At 53.3% G+C, this 17500-nt stretch overlaps 1 protein-coding gene across 2 annotated transcripts in view; it reads right to left on the minus strand.

Annotated features, from left to right (window-relative positions):
* Positions 1 to 3177: 3177 nt before the first annotated feature.
* Positions 3178 to 17500, minus strand: part of LOC115120108 (lipoyl synthase, mitochondrial-like) — a 25265-nt gene continuing 10942 nt past the window's right edge. For both annotated transcript variants that reach the window (XM_065003398.1, XM_065003399.1), the window contains exons 7-11: positions 16579 to 16707; positions 14488 to 14633; positions 14052 to 14122; positions 13477 to 13588; positions 3178 to 4405 (exon numbers count right to left, since the gene is read on the minus strand). In XM_065003398.1, coding sequence (XP_064859470.1) covers positions 4353 to 4405; positions 13477 to 13588; positions 14052 to 14122; positions 14488 to 14633; positions 16579 to 16707 — 511 coding nt within the window. In that variant the 3' untranslated portion in view covers positions 3178 to 4352. The remainder of the gene's footprint in view (positions 4406 to 13476; positions 13589 to 14051; positions 14123 to 14487; positions 14634 to 16578; positions 16708 to 17500) is intronic.

The raw sequence follows: 17500 nt of genomic DNA on the forward strand, positions 1-17500 counted from the left end.
TTATACAGACAGAAATAGCGTGAGTCTTAAATAATGTCCCCTTTCATGGTGCTCTCCTGGTCCAACGTACGGCCCTATAGAGGGTGATCCTTTAATATCCTGCCTTTTTACATAGACATAGACTGGTGATGTCAACCCCTGCGACCTAAATAACGTCCCCTTTCATGGTGCTCTCCTGGTCCAACGTACGGCCCTATAGAGGGTGATCCTTTAATATCCTGCCTTTTTACATAGACTGGTGATGTCATCAACCTGCGACCTAAATAACGTCCCCTTTCATGGTGCTCTCCTGGTCCAACGTACGGCCCTATAGAGGGTGATCCTTTAATATCCTGCCTTTTTATATAGACTGGTGATGTCATCAACCTGCGACCTAAATAACGTCCCCTTTCATGGTGACCTCCTGGTCCAACGTACGGCCCTATAGAGGGTGATCCTTTAATATCCTGCCTTTTTACATAGACTGGTGATGTCATCAACCTGCGACCTAAATAACGTCCCCTTTCATGGTGCTCTCCTGGTCCAACGTACGGCCCTATAGAGGGTGATCCTTTAATATCCTGCCTTTTTACATAGACTGGTGATGTCATCAACCTGCGACCTAAATAACGTCCCCTTTCATGGTGCTCTCCTGGTCCAACGTACGGCCCTATAGAGGGTGATCCTTTAATATCCTGCCTTTTTATATAGACTGGTGATGTCATCAACCTGCGACCTAAATAAAAGAAAGATGTGAACTGTCATCACAGACTCTCTCTTTGTTACTGCTTCAGGTATTAGTGTTCAACCTATAATTATATCGTATTTCCCTATGGGCCTTGGTCAAGAGTAGGGACCAGGGAGCCGTTTGGGACGTCCCCAGACTAGACAGGGGTCTAAGAGTAGTGCACTATATATACAGAGTAGGGACCAGGGAGCCGTTTGGGACGTCCCCAGACTAGACAGGGGTCTAAGAGTAGTGCACTATATATACAGAGTAGGGACCAGGGAGCCGTTTGGGGCGTCCCCAGACTAGACAGGGGTCTAAGAGTAGTGCACTATATATACAGAGTAGGGACCAGGGAGCCGTTTGGGACGTCCCCAGACTAGACAGGGGTCTAAGAAGAGTAGTGCACTATATACAGAGTAGGGACCAGGGAGCCGTTTGGGACGTCCCCAGACTAGACAGGGGTCTAAGAGTAGTGCACTATATATACAGAGTAGGGACCAGGGAGCCGTTTGGGACGTCCCCAGACTAGACAGGGGTCTACGAGTAGTGCACTATATATATACAGAGTAGGGACCAGGGAGCCGTTTGGGACGTCCCCAGACTAGACAGGGGTCTACGAGTAGTGCACTATATATACAGAGTAGGGAACAGGGAGCCGTTTGGGACGTCCCCAGACTAGACAGGGGTCTAAGAGTAGTGCACTATATATACAGAGTAGGGACCAGGGAGCCGTTTGGGACGTCCCCAGACTAGACAGGGGTCTAAGAGTAGTGCACTATATATACAGAGTAGGGACCAGGGAGCCGTTTGGGACGTCCCCAGACTAGACAGGGGTCTAAGAGTAGTGCACTATATATACAGAGTAGGGACCAGGGAGCCGTTTGGGACGTCCCCAGACTAGACAGGGGTCTAAGAGTTTGGGGCGTCCCAGTGCACTATATATACAGAGTAGGGACCAGGGAGCCGTTTGGGACGTCCCCAGACTAGACATGGGTCTAAGAGTAGTGCACTATATATACAGAGTAGGGACCAGGGAGCCGTTTGGGACGTCCCCAGACTAGACAGGGGTCTAAGAGTAGTGCACTATATATACAGAGTAGGGACCAGGGAGCCGTTTGGGACGTCCCCAGACTAGACAGGGGTCCTTAACCACGTATTTAAAGTCAGTTTAGGGAGAGTTGTGGACATCAGTGGGCATATGTTATGTCTCAAATGGTTCCTTATTCACTATCTAGTTCACTATGGGCCCTAGTTCCTTATTCCCTATCTAGTGCACTATGGGCCCTAGTTCCTTTTTCCCTATCTAGTGCACTATGGGCCCTAGTTCCTTATTCCCTACCTAGTTCACTATGGGCCCTAGTTCCTTATTCCCTATCTAGTGCACTATGGGCCCTAGTTCCTTATTCCCTACCTAGTTCACTATGGGCCCCAGTTCCTTATTCCCCATCTAGTGCACTATGGGCCCTAGTTCCTTATTCCCTATCTAGTGCACTATGGGCCCTAGTTCCTTATTCCCTACCTAGTTCACTATGGGCCCTAGTTCCTTATTCCCTATCTAGTGCACTATGGGCCCTAGTTCCTTATTCCCTACCTAGTTCACTATGGGCCCCAGTTCCTTATTCCCCATCTAGTGCACTATGGGCCCTAGTTCCTTATTCCCTATCTAGTGCACTATGGGCCCTAGTTCCTTATTCCCTATCTAGTGCACTATGGGCCCTAGTTCCTTATTCCCTATCTAGTGCACTATGGGCCCTAGTTCCTTATTCCCTATCTAGTGCACTATGGGCCCTAGTTCCTTATTCCCTATCTAGTGCACTATGGGCCCTAGTTTCTTATTCCCTATCTAGTGCACTATGGGCCCCAGTTCCTTATTCCCTATCTAGTGCACTATGGGCCCTAGTTCCTTATTCCCTATCTAGTGCACTATGGGCCCTAGTTCCTTATTCCCTACCTAGTTCACTATGGGCCCTAGTTCCTTATTCCCTATCTAGTGCACTATGGGCCCTAGTTCCTTATTCCCTACCTAGTTCACTATGGGCCCCAGTTCCTTATTCCCTATCTAGTGCACTATGGGCCCTAGTTCCTTATTCCCTACCTAGTGCACTATGGGCCCTAGTTCCTTATTCCCTACCTAGTGCACTATGGGCCCTAGTTCCTTATTCCCTATCTAGTGCGCTACATAGGGAATAGGGTGCTTTGTGGTACGTATTCAGTCTGTCCATTAACCCACTAGATTCATATGGCCCCAATCTCTCTCACACACACACACCGCCCTGGACACACTGACCGCTCTGTTCACACACACACCTCAGGACCAGCTGCTCCACCACCGCCTTCAGCTGGACGACAGGTACACACACACACACACACCGCCCTGGACACACTGACCGCTCTGTTCACACACACACCTCAGGACCAGCTGCTCCACCACCGCCTTCAGCTGGACGACAGGTACACACACACACACGTTGGAATGATAAGTCATTATTTAATACTTTTAATGTACAACCGTGAGTCATTATAAAACAACACTCCAAGTCACATAGCAACACACCGATCACATAGCAACACACCGATATAGTGGACTACTGGCCCCCTATTCCCTATATAGTGGACTACTGGCCCCCTATTCCCTATATAGTGGACTCCTGGCCCCCTATTCCCTATATAGTGGACTCCTGGCCCCCTATTCCCTATATAGTGGACTACTGGCCCCCTATTCCCTATATAGTGGACTACTGGCCCCCTATATAGTGGACTACTGGCCCCCTATTCCCTATATAGTGGACTACTAGTAGTGAATAGGATGGCATCTGGGACTGCCAATCCAACAACCACTGAACCCCCCCAACACCTTCCTTCTGCACACACCATGGGTGTCCCACTTAAATCCAACCTGACCTTAAGTGGTCCCCCTCTACCCTCCTGATGGGTCTCTGTCTGCCCTCCTGGTCCCCCTCTACCCTCCTGATGCGTTGGTCCACTCAGGTTGACTGTGTGAATGTGTGTGTTGCTGACTGATATGGATCATACACCTATAGCCTGTGGTGGAGTGGAGGGTCGACCCCCCCTTTATATTCCCAGGTAATTACCCCCCCTTTTGTCTTCCCAGGTAATTACCCCCCTTTATCTTCCCAGATAATTATCCCCTTTATCTTCCCAGGTATTTACTCCCCTTTATCTTCCCAGGTAATTACCCCCCTTTATCTTCCCAGGTAATTACCCCCCTTTATCTTCCCAGGTAATTACCCCCCTTTATCTTCCCAGGTAATTACCCCTTTATCTTCCCAGGTAATTACCCCCTTTATCTTCCCAGGCAATTACCCCCTTTATCTCCCCAGATAATTACCCCCTTTATCTTCCCAGATAATTACCCCCTTTATCTTCCCAGATAATTACCCCCCTTTATCTTCCCAGATAATTACCCCCCACTACATCACTGGTTATAATGTACAGAACGAGACATCAACATGAACAGAGTCCTGTAGTAGCTCATTTTCTGGATCGGATAACTTTATATTGTAGTATATTGTAGTATATTATATTGTAATACAGTGTAACTAGAGTAGCGTTATGGAGGGAGAGAGGCCTCTGAAAGGAGGAGACGTCAGGATTCAGGTAAAGGTGAGTTCAGGTGATCAGGTTATTCTGCCGCTGCCTTCCTCTTCTCTAACAGATTCTTCAGGAAGAACTCACCTGAGAGAGAAGAGAGAGGAGTGGAGAGGGGTGGAGAATGAGAGGAGTGGAGAGAGGTGGAGAATGAGAGGGGTGGAGAATGAGAGGGGTGGAGAATGAGAGGAGTGGAGAGAGGTGGAGAATGAGAGGAGTGGAGAATGAGAGGGGAGGAGAATGAGAGGAGTGGAGAGAGGTGGAGAATGAGAGGAGTGGAGAATGAGAGGGGAGGAGAATGAGAGGAGTGGAGAATGAGAGGAGTGGAGAGAGGTGGAGAATGAGAGGAGGAGAATGAGAGGAGGAGAATGAGAGGAGTGGAGAGAGGTGGAGAATGAGAGGGAGAAGAATGAGAGGGGAGGAGAATGAGAGAAGTGGAGAATGAGAGGGGAGGAGAATGAGAGGAGTGGAGAATGAGAGGAGTGGAGAATGAGAGGAGTGGAGAATGAGAGGAGTGGAGAGAGGTGGAGAATGAGAGGAGTGGAGAATGAGAGGAGTGGAGAATGAGAGGGGAGGAGAATGAGAGGAGTGGAGAATGAGAGGAGTGGAGAATGAGAGGGAGGAGAATGAGAGGAGTGGAGAATGAGAGGGGAGGAGAATGAGAGGAGTGGAGAATGAGAGGGGTGGAGTGGAGAGGTGGAGAATGAGAGGAGTGGAGAGAGGTGGAGAATGAGAGGAGTGGAGAATGAGAGAGGGAGGAGAATGAGAGGAGTGGAGAATGAGAGGAGTGGAGAATGAGAGGGGAGGAGAATGAGAGGAGTGGAGAATGAGAGGGGGAGGAGAAATGAGAGGAGTGGAGAATGAGAGGAGTGGAGAATGAGAGGGGAGGAGAATGAGAGGAGTGGAGAATGAGAGGGGTGGAGAATGAGAGGGGAGGAGAATGAGAGGAGTGGAGAATGAGAGGGGTGGAGAATGAGAGGGGAGGAGAATGAGAGGAGTGGAGAATGAGAGGAGTGGAGAGAGGTGGAGAATGAGAGGAGTGGAGAATGAGAGGGGAGGAGAATGAGAGGGGAGGAGAATGAGAGGAGTGGAGAATGAGAGGGGTGGAGAATGAGAGGGGGTGGAGAGAGGTGGAGAATGAGAGGGGAGGAGAATGAGAGGAGTGGAGAATGAGAGGAGTGGAGAGAGGTGGAGAATGAGAGGAGTGGAGAATGAGAGGGGAGGAGAATGAGAGGAGTGGAGAATGAGAGGGGTGGAGAATGAGAGGGGAGGAGAATGAGAGGAGTGGAGAATGAGAGGGGTGGAGAATGAGAGGGGTGGAGAATGAGAGGAGTGGAGAGAGGTGGAGAATGAGAGGGGAGGAGAATGAGAGGAGTGGAGAATGAGAGGAGGGAGAGAGAGGTGGAGGAAATGAGAGGAGTGGAGAATGAGAGGAGTGGAGAGGGGTGGAGAATGAGAGGAGTGGAGAGGGTGGAGAATGAGAGGAGTGGAGAGGTGGAGAATGAGAGGGTGGAGAATGAGAGGGGTGGAGAATGAGAGGGGTGGAGAGGAGAATGAGAGGAGTGGAGAATGAGAGGAGTGGAGAATGAGAGGGGAGGAGAATGAGAGGGGAGGAGAATGAGAGGGGAGGAGAATGAGAGGGGTGGAGAATGAGAGGGGTGGAGAATGAGAGGGGTGGAGAATGAGAGGGGTGGAGAATGAGAGGGGTGGAGAATGAGAGGAGTGGAGAATGAGAGGGTGGAGAATGAGAGGGGTGGAGAATGAGAAGAGTGGAGAATGAGAGGAGTGGAGAATGAGAGGGTGGAGAATGAGAGGGGTGGAGAATGAGAGGAGTGGAGAATGAGAGGGTGGAGAATGAGAGGGGTGGAGAATGAGAGGGGTGGAGAATGAGAGGGGTGGAGAATGAGAGGGGTGGAGAATGAGAGGGGTGGAGAATGAGAGGGGTGGAGAATGAGAGGAGTGGAGAATGAGAGGGGTGGAGAATGAGAGGGGTGGAGAATGAGAGGAGTGGAGAATGAGAGGGGAGGAGAATGAGAGGAGTGGAGAATGAGAGGGAGGAGAATGAGAGGGGTGGAGAATGAGAGGAGTGGAGAATGAGAGGGGAGGAGAATGAGAGGAGTGGAGAATGAGAGGGGTGGAGAATGAGAGGGGTGGAGAATGAGAGGAGAGGAGAATGAGAGGGGTGGAGAATGAGAGGAGAGGAGAATGAGAGGGGTGGAGAATGAGAGGGGTGGAGAATGAGAGGAGAGGAGAATGAGAGGAGAATGAGAGGGGAGAATGTCTCCGTGTCTGTCTGGGTCTCTGTGTGGGTCTCAGTGTCTGTCTGGGTCTCCGTGTGGGTCTCAGTGTCTGTGTGGGTCTCTGTGTCTGTCTGGGTCTCTGTGTGGGTCTCAGTGTCTGTCTGGGTCTCTGTGTCTGTCTGGGTCTCTGTGTCTGTGTGGGTCTCAGTGTCTGTGTGGGTCTCAGTGTCTGTGTGGGTCTCAGTGTCTGTCTGGGTCTCCGTGTCTGTCTGGGTCTCCGTGTCTGTCTGGGTCTCTGTGTCTGTCTGGGTCTCTGTGTCTGTCTGGGTCTCCGTGTCTGTCTGGGTCTCCGTGTCTGTCTGGGTCTCAGTGTCTGTCTGGGTCTCAGTGTCTGTCTGGGTCTCAGTGTCTGTCTGGGTCTCAGTGTCTGTCTGGGTCTCTGTGTCTGTCTGGGTCTCTGTGTCTGTCTGGGTCTCTGTGTCTGTCTGGGTCTCAGTGTCTGTCTGGGTCTCCGTGTCTGTCTGGGTCTCCGTGTCTGTCTGGGTCTCCGTGTCTGTCTGGGTCTCCGTGTGGGTCTCTGGGTCTCCGTGTCTGTCTGGGTCTCTGTGGGTCTCAGTGTCTGTCTGGGTCTCAGTGTCTGTCTGGGTCTCCGTGTCTCCGTGTCTGTCTGGGTCTCCGTGTCTGTCTGGGTCTCCGTGTCTGTCTGGGTCTCCGTGTCTGTCTGGGTCTCCGTGTCTGTCTGGGTCTCCGTGTCTCAGTGTCTGTCTGGGTCTCCGTGTCTGTCTGGGTCTCCGTGTCTCCGTGTCTGTCTGGGTCTCCGTGTCTCTGTGTCTGTCTGGGTCTTCGTGTCTCTGTGTCTCAGTGTCTCTGTGTCTGTCTGGGTCTCCGTGTCTGTCTGTGGGTCTCTGTGTCTGTCTGGGTCTCCGTGTCTCTGTGTCTGGGTCTCCGTGTCTCTGTGTCTGGGTCTCCGTGTCTCTGTGTCTGGGTCTCCGTGTCTCTGTGTCTGGGTCTCCGTGTCTCTGTGTCTGGGTCTCCGTGTCTCTGTGTCTGGGTCTCCGTGTCTCTGTGTCTGTGTCTCTGTGTCTGGGTCTCCGTGTCTCTGTGTCTGGGTCTCCGTGTCTCTGTCTGGGTCTCCGTGTCTCTGTCTGGGTCTCCGTGTCTGTCTGGGTCTCCGTGTCTCTGTGTCTGGGTCTCCGTGTCTCTGTGTCTGGGTCTCCGTGTCTCTGTGTCTGGGTCTCCGTGTCTCTGTCTGGGTCTCCGTGTCTCTGTCTGGGTCTCCGTGTCTCTGTCTGGGTCTCCGTGTCTCTGTCTGGGTCTCCGTGTCTCTGTCTGGGTCTCCGTGTCTCTGTCTGGGTCTCCGTGTCTCTGTCTGGGTCTCCGTGTCTGTCTGGGTCTCCGTGTCTCCGTGTCTGTCTGGGTCTCCGTGTCTCCGTGTCTGTCTGGGTCTCCTTGTCTCTGTCTGGGTCTCCGTGTCTCTGTCTGGGTCTCCGTGTCTCTGTCTGGGTCTCCGTGTCTCTGTCTGGGTCTCCGTGTCTCTGTGTCTGGGTCTCCGTGTCTCTGTGTCTGGGTCTCCGTGTCTCTGTGTCTGGGTCTCCGTGTCTCTGTGTCTGGGTCTCCGTGTCTCTGTGTCTGGGTCTCCGTGTCTCTGTGTCTGGGTCTCCGTGTCTCTGTGTCTGGGTCTCCGTGTCTCTGTGTCTGGGTCTCCGTGTCTCTGTGTCTGGGTCTCCGTGTCTCTGTGTCTGGGTCTCCGTGTCTCTGTCTGGGTCTCCGTGTCTCTGTCTGGGTCTCCGTGTGTCTGTCTGGGTCTCCGTGTCTGGGTCTCCGTGTCTCTGTCTGGGTCTCCGTGTCTCTGTCTGGGTCTCCGTGTCTCTGTCTGGGTCTCCGTGTCTCTGTCTGGGTCTCCGTGTCTCTGTCTGGGTCTCCGTGTCTCTGTCTGGGTCTCCGTGTCTCCGTGTCTGTCTGGGTCTCCGTGTCTCTGTCTGGGTCTCCGTGTCTCTGTCTGGGTCTCCGTGTCTCTGTCTGGGTCTCCGTGTCTCTGTCTGGGTCTCCGTGTCTCTGTCTGGGTCTCAGTGTCTCTGTCTGGGTCTCCGTGTCTGTCTGGGTCTCCGTGTCTGTCTGGGTCTCCGTGTCTGTCTGGGTCTCCGTGTCTCTGTGTCTGTCTGGCTCTTCGTGTCTCTGTGTCTCAGTGTCTCAGTGTCTCTGTGTCTCAGTGTCTCTGTGTCTGTCTGGGTCTCCGTGTCTCTGTTTGGGTCTCCGTGTCTCTGTCTGGGTCTCCGTGTCTCTGTCTGGGTCTCCGTGTCTCTGTCTGGGTCTCCGTGTCTCTGTCTGGGTCTCCGTGTCTCTGTCTGGGTCTCCGTGTCTCTGTCTGGGTCTCCGTGTCTCTGTCTGGGTCTCCGTGTGTCTGTCTGGGTCTCCGTGTGTCTGTCTGGGTCTCCGTGTCTGTCTGGGTCTCCGTGTCTGTCTGGGTCTCCGTGTCTGTCTGGGTCTCCGTGTCTGGGTCTCTGTGTCTGGGTCTCCGTGTCTCTGTCTGGGTCTCCGTGTCTCTGTCTGGGTCTCCGTGTCTCTGTCTGGGTCTCCGTGTCTCTGTCTGGGTCTCCGTGTCTCTGTCTGGGTCTCCGTGTCTCTGTCTGGGTCTCCGTGTCTCCGTGTCTGTCTGGGTCTCCGTGTCTCCGTGTCTGTCTGGGTCTCCGTGTCTCCGTGTCTGTCTGGGTCTCCGTGTCTCTGTCTGGGTCTCCGTGTCTCTGTCTGGGTCTCCGTGTCTCTGTCTGGGTCTCCGTGTCTGTCTGGGTCTCCGTGTCTCTGTGTCTGTCTGGGTCTTCGTGTCTGTCTGGGTCTCCGGGTCTCTGTCTGGGTCTCCGTGTCTCTGTCTGGGTCTCCGTGCCTCTGTCTGGGTCTCCGTGTCTCTGTCTGGGTCTCCGTGTCTCTGTCTGGGTCTCCGTGTCTCTGTCTGGGTCTCCGTGTCTCTGTCTGGGTCTCCGTGTCTCTGTCTGGGTCTCCGTGTCTCTGTCTGGGTCTCCGTGTCTCTGTCTGGGTCTCCGTGTCTGTCTGGGTCTCCGTGTCTGTCTGGGTCTCCGTGTCTGTCTGGGTCTCCGTCTCTGTCTGGGTCTCCGTGTCTGTCTGGGTCTCAGTGTCTGTCTGGGTCTCCGTGTCTGTCTGGGTCTCCGTGTCTGTCTGGGTCTCCGTGTCTGTCTGGGTCTCTGTGTCTCTGTGTGTGTCTGTGTGTGTCTGTGTGTCTCTGTGTGTGTCTCCGTGTCTCTGTGTGTGTCTCCGTGTCTCTGTGTCTCTGTGTGTGTCTCTGTGTCTCTGTGTGTGTCTCTGCGTCTCTGTGTGTGTCTCTGTGTGGGTCTCTGCGTCTCTGTGTGTGTCTCTGTGTCTGGGTCTCCGTGTCTCTGTGTCTGGGTCTCCGTGTCTCTGTGTGTGTCTCTGTGTCTGGGTCTCTGTGTGTGTCTCTGTGTCTGGGTCTCCGTGTCTGTCTGGGTCTCCGTGTCTGTCTGGGTCTCCGTGTGGGTCTCTGGGTCTCCGTGTCTGTCTGGGTCTCTGTGGGTCTCAGTGTCTGTCTGGGTCTCAGTGTCTGTCTGGGTCTCCGTGTCTCCGTGTCTGTCTGGGTCTCCGTGTCTGTCTGGGTCTCCGTGTCTGTCTGGGTCTCCGTGTCTGTCTGGGTCTCCGTGTCTGTCTGGGTCTCCGTGTCTCAGTGTCTGTCTGGGTCTCCGTGTCTGTCTGGGTCTCCGTGTCTGTCTGGGTCTCCGTGTCTCCGTGTCTGTCTGGGTCTCCGTGTCTCTGTGTCTGTCTGGGTCTTCGTGTCTCTGTGTCTCAGTGTCTCTGTGTCTGTCTGGGTCTCCGTGTCTGTCTGTGGGTCTCTGTGTCTGTCTGGGTCTCCGTGTCTCTGTGTCTGGGTCTCCGTGTCTCTGTGTCTGGGTCTCCGTGTCTCTGTGTCTGGGTCTCCGTGTCTCTGTGTCTGGGTCTCCGTGTCTCTGTGTCTGGGTCTCCGTGTCTCTGTGTCTGGGTCTCCGTGTCTCTGTGTCTGGGTCTCCGTGTCTCTGTGTCTGGGTCTCCGTGTCTCTGTGTCTGGGTCTCCGTGTCTCTGTGTCTGGGTCTCCGTGTCTCTGTGTCTGGGTCTCCGTGTCTCTGTGTCTGGGTCTCCGTGTCTGGGTCTCCGTGTCTCTGTGTCTGGGTCTCCGTGTCTCTGTCTGGGTCTCCGTGTCTGTCTGGGTCTCCGTGTCTGTCTGGGTCTCCGTGTCTGTCTGGGTCTCTGTGTCTGGGTCTCCGTGTCTCTGTCTGGGTCTCCGTGTCTCTGTCTGGGTCTCCGTGTCTCTGTCTGGGTCTCCGTGTCTCCGTGTCTGTCTGGGTCTCCGTGTCTCCGTGTCTGTCTGGGTCTCCGTGTCTCCGTCTCTGTCTGGGTCTCCGTGTCTCTGTCTGGGTCTCCGTGTCTCTGTCTGGGTCTCCGTGTCTCTGTCTGGGTCTCAGTGTCTCTGTCTGGGTCTCCGTGTCTCTGTCTGGGTCTCCGTGTCTCTGTGTCTGGGTCTCCGTGTCTCTGTGTCTGGGTCTCCGTGTCTCTGTGTCTGGGTCTCCGTGTCTCTGTGTCTGGGTCTCCGTGTCTCTGTGTCTGGGTCTCCGTGTCTCTGTGTCTGGGTCTCCGTGTCTCTGTGTCTGGGTCTCCGTGTCTCTGTGTCTGGGTCTCCGTGTCTCTGTGTCTGGGTCTCCGTGTCTCTGTGTCTGGGTCTCCGTGTCTCTGTGTCTGGGTCTCCGTGTCTCTGTGTCTGGGTCTCCGTGTCTCTGTGTCTGGGTCTCCGTGTCTCTGTGTCTGGGTCTCCGTGTCTCTGTGTCTGGGTCTCCGTGTCTCTGTGTCTGGGTCTCCGTGTCTCTGTCTGGGTCTCCGTGTCTCTGTCTGGGTCTCCGTGTCTGTCTGGGTCTCCGTGTCTGTCTGGGTCTCCGTGTCTGTCTGGGTCTCCGTGTCTCTGTCTGGGTCTCCGTGTCTCTGTCTGGGTCTCCGTGTCTCTGTCTGGGTCTCCGTGTCTCTGTCTGGGTCTCCGTGTCTCTGTCTGGGTCTCCGTGTCTCTGTCTGGGTCTCCGTGTCTCTGTCTGGGTCTCCGTGTCTCTGTCTGGGTCTCCGTGTCTCTGTCTGGGTCTCCGTGTCTCCGTGTCTGTCTGGGTCTCCGTGTCTCCGTGTCTGTCTGGGTCTCCGTGTCTCCGTGTCTGTCTGGGTCTCCGTGTCTCCGTGTCTGTCTGGGTCTCCGTGTCTCTGTCTGGGTCTCCGTGTCTCTGTCTGGGTCTCCGTGTCTCTGTCTGGGTCTCCGTGTCTCTGTCTGGGTCTCCGTGTCTCTGTCTGGGTCTCCGTGTCTCTGTCTGGGTCTCCGTGTCTGTCTGGGTCTCCGTGTCTGTCTGGGTCTCCGTGTCTGTCTGGGTCTCCGTGTCTCTGTGTCTGTCTGGGTCTTCGTGTCTCTGTGTCTCAGTGTCTCTGTGTCTCAGTGTCTCTGTGTCTGTCTGGGTCTCCGTGTCTCTGTTTGGGTCTCCGTGTCTGTCTGGGTCTCCGTGTCTCTGTCTGGGTCTCCGTGTCTCTGTCTGGGTCTCCGTGTCTCTGTCTGGGTCTCCGTGTCTCTGTCTGGGTCTCCGTGTCTCTGTCTGGGTCTCCGTGTCTCTGTCTGGGTCTCCGTGTCTCTGTCTGGGTCTCCGTGTCTCTGTCTGGGTCTCCGTGTCTCTGTCTGGGTCTCCGTGTGTCTGTCTGGGTCTCCGTGTGTCTGTCTGGGTCTCCGTGTCTGTCTGGGTCTCCGTGTCTGTCTGGGTCTCCGTGTCTGGGTCTCCGTGTCTCTGTCTGGGTCTCCGTGTCTCTGTCTGGGTCTCCGTGTCTCTGTCTGGGTCTCCGTGTCTCTGTCTGGGTCTCCGTGTCTCTGTCTGGGTCTCCGTGTCTCCGTGTCTGTCTGGGTCTCCGTGTCTGTCTGGGTCTCCGTGTCTCCGTGTCTGTCTGGGTCTCCGTGTCTCTGTCTGGGTCTCCGTGTCTCTGTGTCTCTGTCTGGGTCTCCGTGTCTCTGTCTGGGTCTCCGTGTCTGTCTGGGTCTCCGTGTCTGTCTGGGTCTCCGTGTCTGTCTGGGTCTCCGTGTCTGTCTGGGTCTCTGTGTCTCTGTGTCTGTCTGGGTCTCCGTGTCTCTGTCTGGGTCTCCGTGCCTCTGTCTGGGTCTCCGTGCCTCTGTCTGGGTCTCCGTGCCTCTGTCTGGGTCTCCGTGCCTCTGTCTGGGTCTCCGTGCCTCTGTCTGGGTCTCCGTGCCTCTGTCTGGGTCTCCGTGCCTCTGTCTGGGTCTCCGTGCCTCTGTCTGGGTCTCCGTGTCTCTGTCTGGGTCTCCGTGTCTCTGTCTGGGTCTCCGTGTCTCTGTCTGGGTCTCCGTGTCTCTGTCTGGGTCTCCGTGTCTCTGTCTGGGTCTCCGTGTCTCTGTCTGGGTCTCCGTGTCTCTGTCTGGGTCTCCGTGTCTGTCTGGGTCTCCGTCTCTGTCTGGGTCTCCGTCTCTGTCTGGGTCTCCGTGTCTGTCTGGGTCTCCGTGTCTGTCTGGGTCTCCGTGTCTGTCTGGGTCTCCGTGTCTGTCTGGGTCTCTGTGTCTGTCTGGGTCTCTGTGTGTGTCTCTGTGTGTGTCTCCGTGTCTCTGTGTGTGTCTCCGTGTCTCTGTGTGTGTCTCCGTGTCTCTGTGTGTGTCTCTGCGTCTCTGTGTGTGTCTCTGTGTGGGTCTCTGCGTCTCTGTGTGTGTCTCTGTGTCTGGGTCTCCGTGTCTCTGTGTGTGTCTCTGTGTCTGGGTCTCTGTGTGTGTCTCTGTGTCTGGGTCTCCGTGTCTCTGTGTGTGTCTCTGTGTCTGGGTCTCTGTGTGTGTCTCTGTGTCTGGGTCTCTGTGTGTGTCTCTGTCTCTGTGTGTGTCTCCGTGTCTCTGTGTGTCTCACCTGCTTTGTATGAGGAGCGCACTAAGGGTCCGCTGGCTGTGTAGACGAATCCCATCTCCTTCCCCACCTCCTCCCAGTGGACAAACCTCTCAGGAGTCACATACTCCTCTACCTGCACACACGCACGCACACACACACACACACACACACACACACAGACATGAGACATACACACACAGACATATACGCACACACACACACACACACACACACAGACACAGACATACACACACACACATGGTTATTCTGAACTGAAATCCTGCTGCCTGGGTGGTTGGCTCTGTGTGTGTGTGTGTGTGTGTGTGTGTGTGTGTGTGTGTGTGTGTGTATGTGTGTGTGTGTGTGTCTCTGTGTGTGTGTGTGTGTCTCTGTGTGTGTGTGGTGTGTGTGTGTGTCTCTGTGTGTGTGTGTGTGTGGTGTGTGTGTGTGTGGTGTGTGTGTGTGTCTCTGTGTGTGTGTGTGTGTGTCTCTGTGTGTGTGTGTGTGTGTGTGTGTCTCTGTGTGTGTGTGTGTGTGTGTCTCTGTGTGTGTGTGTGTGTGTGTGTGTGTCTCTGTGTGTGTGTGTGTGTGTGTACCTTGAGGTGGCGTTTGGTGGGCTGCATGTACTGTCCCAGTGTTAGACAATCCACTCCTGCCTCTCTCAGCTCTGTCAACAACAACAACAACAACAACACCGTTACTGGTTACAAATATATCATATCTGTTCGTCTCTCCCAGACGTGTGTGTGTGTGTGTGTGTGTGCGTGTGTGTACCGGTCAGTGTGTTATAAATCTGCCGGTCCGTCTCTTTCAGACGTGTGTGTGTGTGTGGTGGGTGTGGTGTGTGTGTGTGTGTGTGTGTACCGCTCAGTGTGTTATAAATCTGCCGGTCCGTCTCTCCGAGACCCAACATGATGGAGGGGTGTGTGTGTGTGTGTGTGTGTACTGGTCAGTGTGTTATAGATCTGCAGGTCCGTCTCTCCGAGACCCAACATGATGGAGGGGTGTGTGTGTGTGTGTGTGTGTGTGTACCGGTCAGTGTGTTATAGATCTGCCGGTCCGTCTCTCCGAGACCCAACATGATGGAGGTCTTGGTGAGAATGTCTGGTTTGACGGCCTTGGCGTGACGCAGGACATTCAGGGATTGGTCGATGTTCGCCCGCGGATCACGGACGTGTCTGTGGGGTCAAAAGGTCATAGAAAGAAAATATAAATGATTTCTTTTCCGTCAGTAAAAGTTACGGACAATATATTCAGACTCGGCGGTTCCTCTGGTGCCGATCTGTATTCAGGGGAACTGCAAAACCCAAATGGTGCCCTATTCCCTATGAAGTGCACCCTATTCCCTATGAAGTGCACTTCATTTGAACTGCATCCCTATTCCCTATGAAGTGCACCCTATTCCCTATGAAGTGCACTTCATTTGAACTGCATCCCTATTCCCTATGAAGTGCGCCCTATTCCCTATGAAGTGCACTTCATTTGAACTGCATCCATATTCCCTATGAAGTGCGCCCTATTCCCTATGAAGTGCACTTCATTTGACATGCGCCCTATTCCCTATGAAGTGCACCCTATTCCCTATGAAGTGCACTTCATTTGAACTGCATCCCTATTCCCTATGAAGTGCGCCCTATTCCCTATGAAGTGCACTTCATTTGAACTGCATCCCTATTCCCTATGAAGTGCGCCCTATTCCCTATGAAGTGCACTTCATTTGAACTGCATCCATATTCCCTATGAAGTGCGCCCTATTCCCTATGAAGTGCACTTCATTTGACATGCGCCCTATTCCCTATGAAGTGCACTTCATTTGAACTGCATCCCTATTGCCTATGAAGTGCGCCCTATTCCCTATGAAGTGCACTTCATTTGAACTGCATCCCTATTGCCTATGAAGTGCACCCTATTCCCTATGAAGTGCACTTCATTTGAACTGCATCCATATTCCCTATGAAGTGCGCCCTATTCCCTATGAAGTGCACTTCATTTGAACTGCATCCCTATTGCCTATGAAGTACACTAAGTTGGACCAGAGTCCATTATATGAAGGTTATTGTCTAGGATAGACGTGGTCCAACAGTCAAGTTTCTATTAAAAAAATGGGGGCGTTTTGCTGCCACCTGCTGGTCAGAGTCGGTATTACAACCTCTTAACAAAGAGAGTTCCTTCACACCAAGTCCATCGTCTCCTTCCCCCTTCCTGGTGGACAGGAAGTGTACTGCACCATGGGGGGGGGGACAAATACAGTCCACTGGGGAATTCATGAAGAAAAATAGAAGTAGCCTGGAATCCAGAACCTGTTGTGTTAACATTCCACTCCTTGTACTCGGTGTCATGACGAGCACTGGAATGATGGGAGAAACGGACTGGAACCCAGGCTACAGCTGTTTCCTTTCATTGGGTTCACAGTGGAGCAGGTCAGGGAGAAACAGACTGGAACCCAGGCTACAGCTGTTTCCTTTCATTGGGTTCACAGTGGAGCAGGTCAGGGAGAAACAGACTGGAACCCAGGCTACAGCTGAAGCTGTTTCCTTTCATTGGGTTCACAGTGGAGCAGGTCAGGGAGAAACAGACTGGAACCCAGGCTACAGCTGTTTCCTTTCATTGGGTTCACAGTGGAGCAGGTCAGGGAGAAACAGACTGGAACCCAGGCTACAGCTGTTTCCTTTCATTGGGTTCACAGTGGAGCAGGTCAGGGAGAGAGAGCCTGATGGTAGACAGACAGGTAGAGTTATTCTGAGACCAGACAGACAGGTAGACAGACAGACAGGTATAGTTATTCTGAGACCAGACAGACAGGTATAGTTATTCTGAGACCAGACAGACAGGTAGAGGTATATTGACCAGGGTCTTAACAGTGTAGCCATGCTTTGCGTCCCCAAACGACACCACCCCCCCTGTTCCCTATGGGCCGAGTCAAACGACCCCCCTGTATAGGGAATAGGGGTCAGGGCCCGAGTCAAACGTAGTCCCCTGTATAGGGAACAGGGTCACGTAAGGGTCAGGGCCCGAGTCAAACGACCCCCCTGTATAGGGAACAGGGTCACGTAGGGGTCAGGGCCCGAGTCAAACGACCCCCCTGTATAGGGAATAGGGTCACGTAAGGGTCAGGGCCCGTACCTCTGCAGCTCGCGGACGGTCTCCACATTGTGGGCGTAAACGTCCAGCCCTGATTGGACGATCTTCTCCACCGCTGCCAGGTCTCCTCTGAAATCAGGGGTCAGACATTCCACCATGATCTGGGACTTCCTGGAGGAGACAACGACATTTAGTCAGAAGACAAAGTGGTTGAAATCAGGGGGTCAGACATTCCACCGTGATCTGAGACTTCCTGGAGGAGACAACGACATTTAGTCAGAGTGGTTGAAATCAGGGGGTCAGACATTCCACCGTGATCTGGGACTTCCTGGAGGAGACAACGACATTTAGTCAGAAGACAAAGTGGTTGAAATCAGGGGGTCAGACATTCCACCGTGATCTGGGACTTCCTGGATGAGACAACGACATTTAGTCAGAAGACAAAGTGGTTGAAATCAGGGGGTCAGACATTCCACCGTGATCTGGGACTTCCTGGATGAGACAACGACATTTAGTCAGAAGACAAAGTGGTTGAAATCAGGGGGTCAGACATTCCACCGTGATCTGGGACTTCCTGGAGGAGACAACGACATTTAGTCAGAAGACAAAGTGGTTTAATAAGTCAGTCATATACAGACGGATGGATGGATGAATGAATTAATTAATGGCTGAAAGGATGAATGATGGATGGATGGATGAATTAATTAATGGCTGAAAGGATGAATGATGGATGGATGAATTAATTAATGGCTGAAAGGATGAATGATGGATGGATGAATTAATTAATGGCTGAAAGGATGGATGATGGATGGATGAATTAATTAATGGCTGAAAGGATGAATGATGGAGGGATGGATTAATTAATTAATGGCTGAAAGGATGAATGATGGATGGATGAATTAATTAATGGCTGAAAGGATGAATGATGGATGGATGAATTAATTAATGGCTGAAAGGATGAATG

Source organism: Oncorhynchus nerka, linkage group LG18 (genome assembly GCF_034236695.1).
Source record: "Oncorhynchus nerka isolate Pitt River linkage group LG18, Oner_Uvic_2.0, whole genome shotgun sequence".
NCBI lineage: Eukaryota > Metazoa > Chordata > Actinopteri > Salmoniformes > Salmonidae > Oncorhynchus > Oncorhynchus nerka.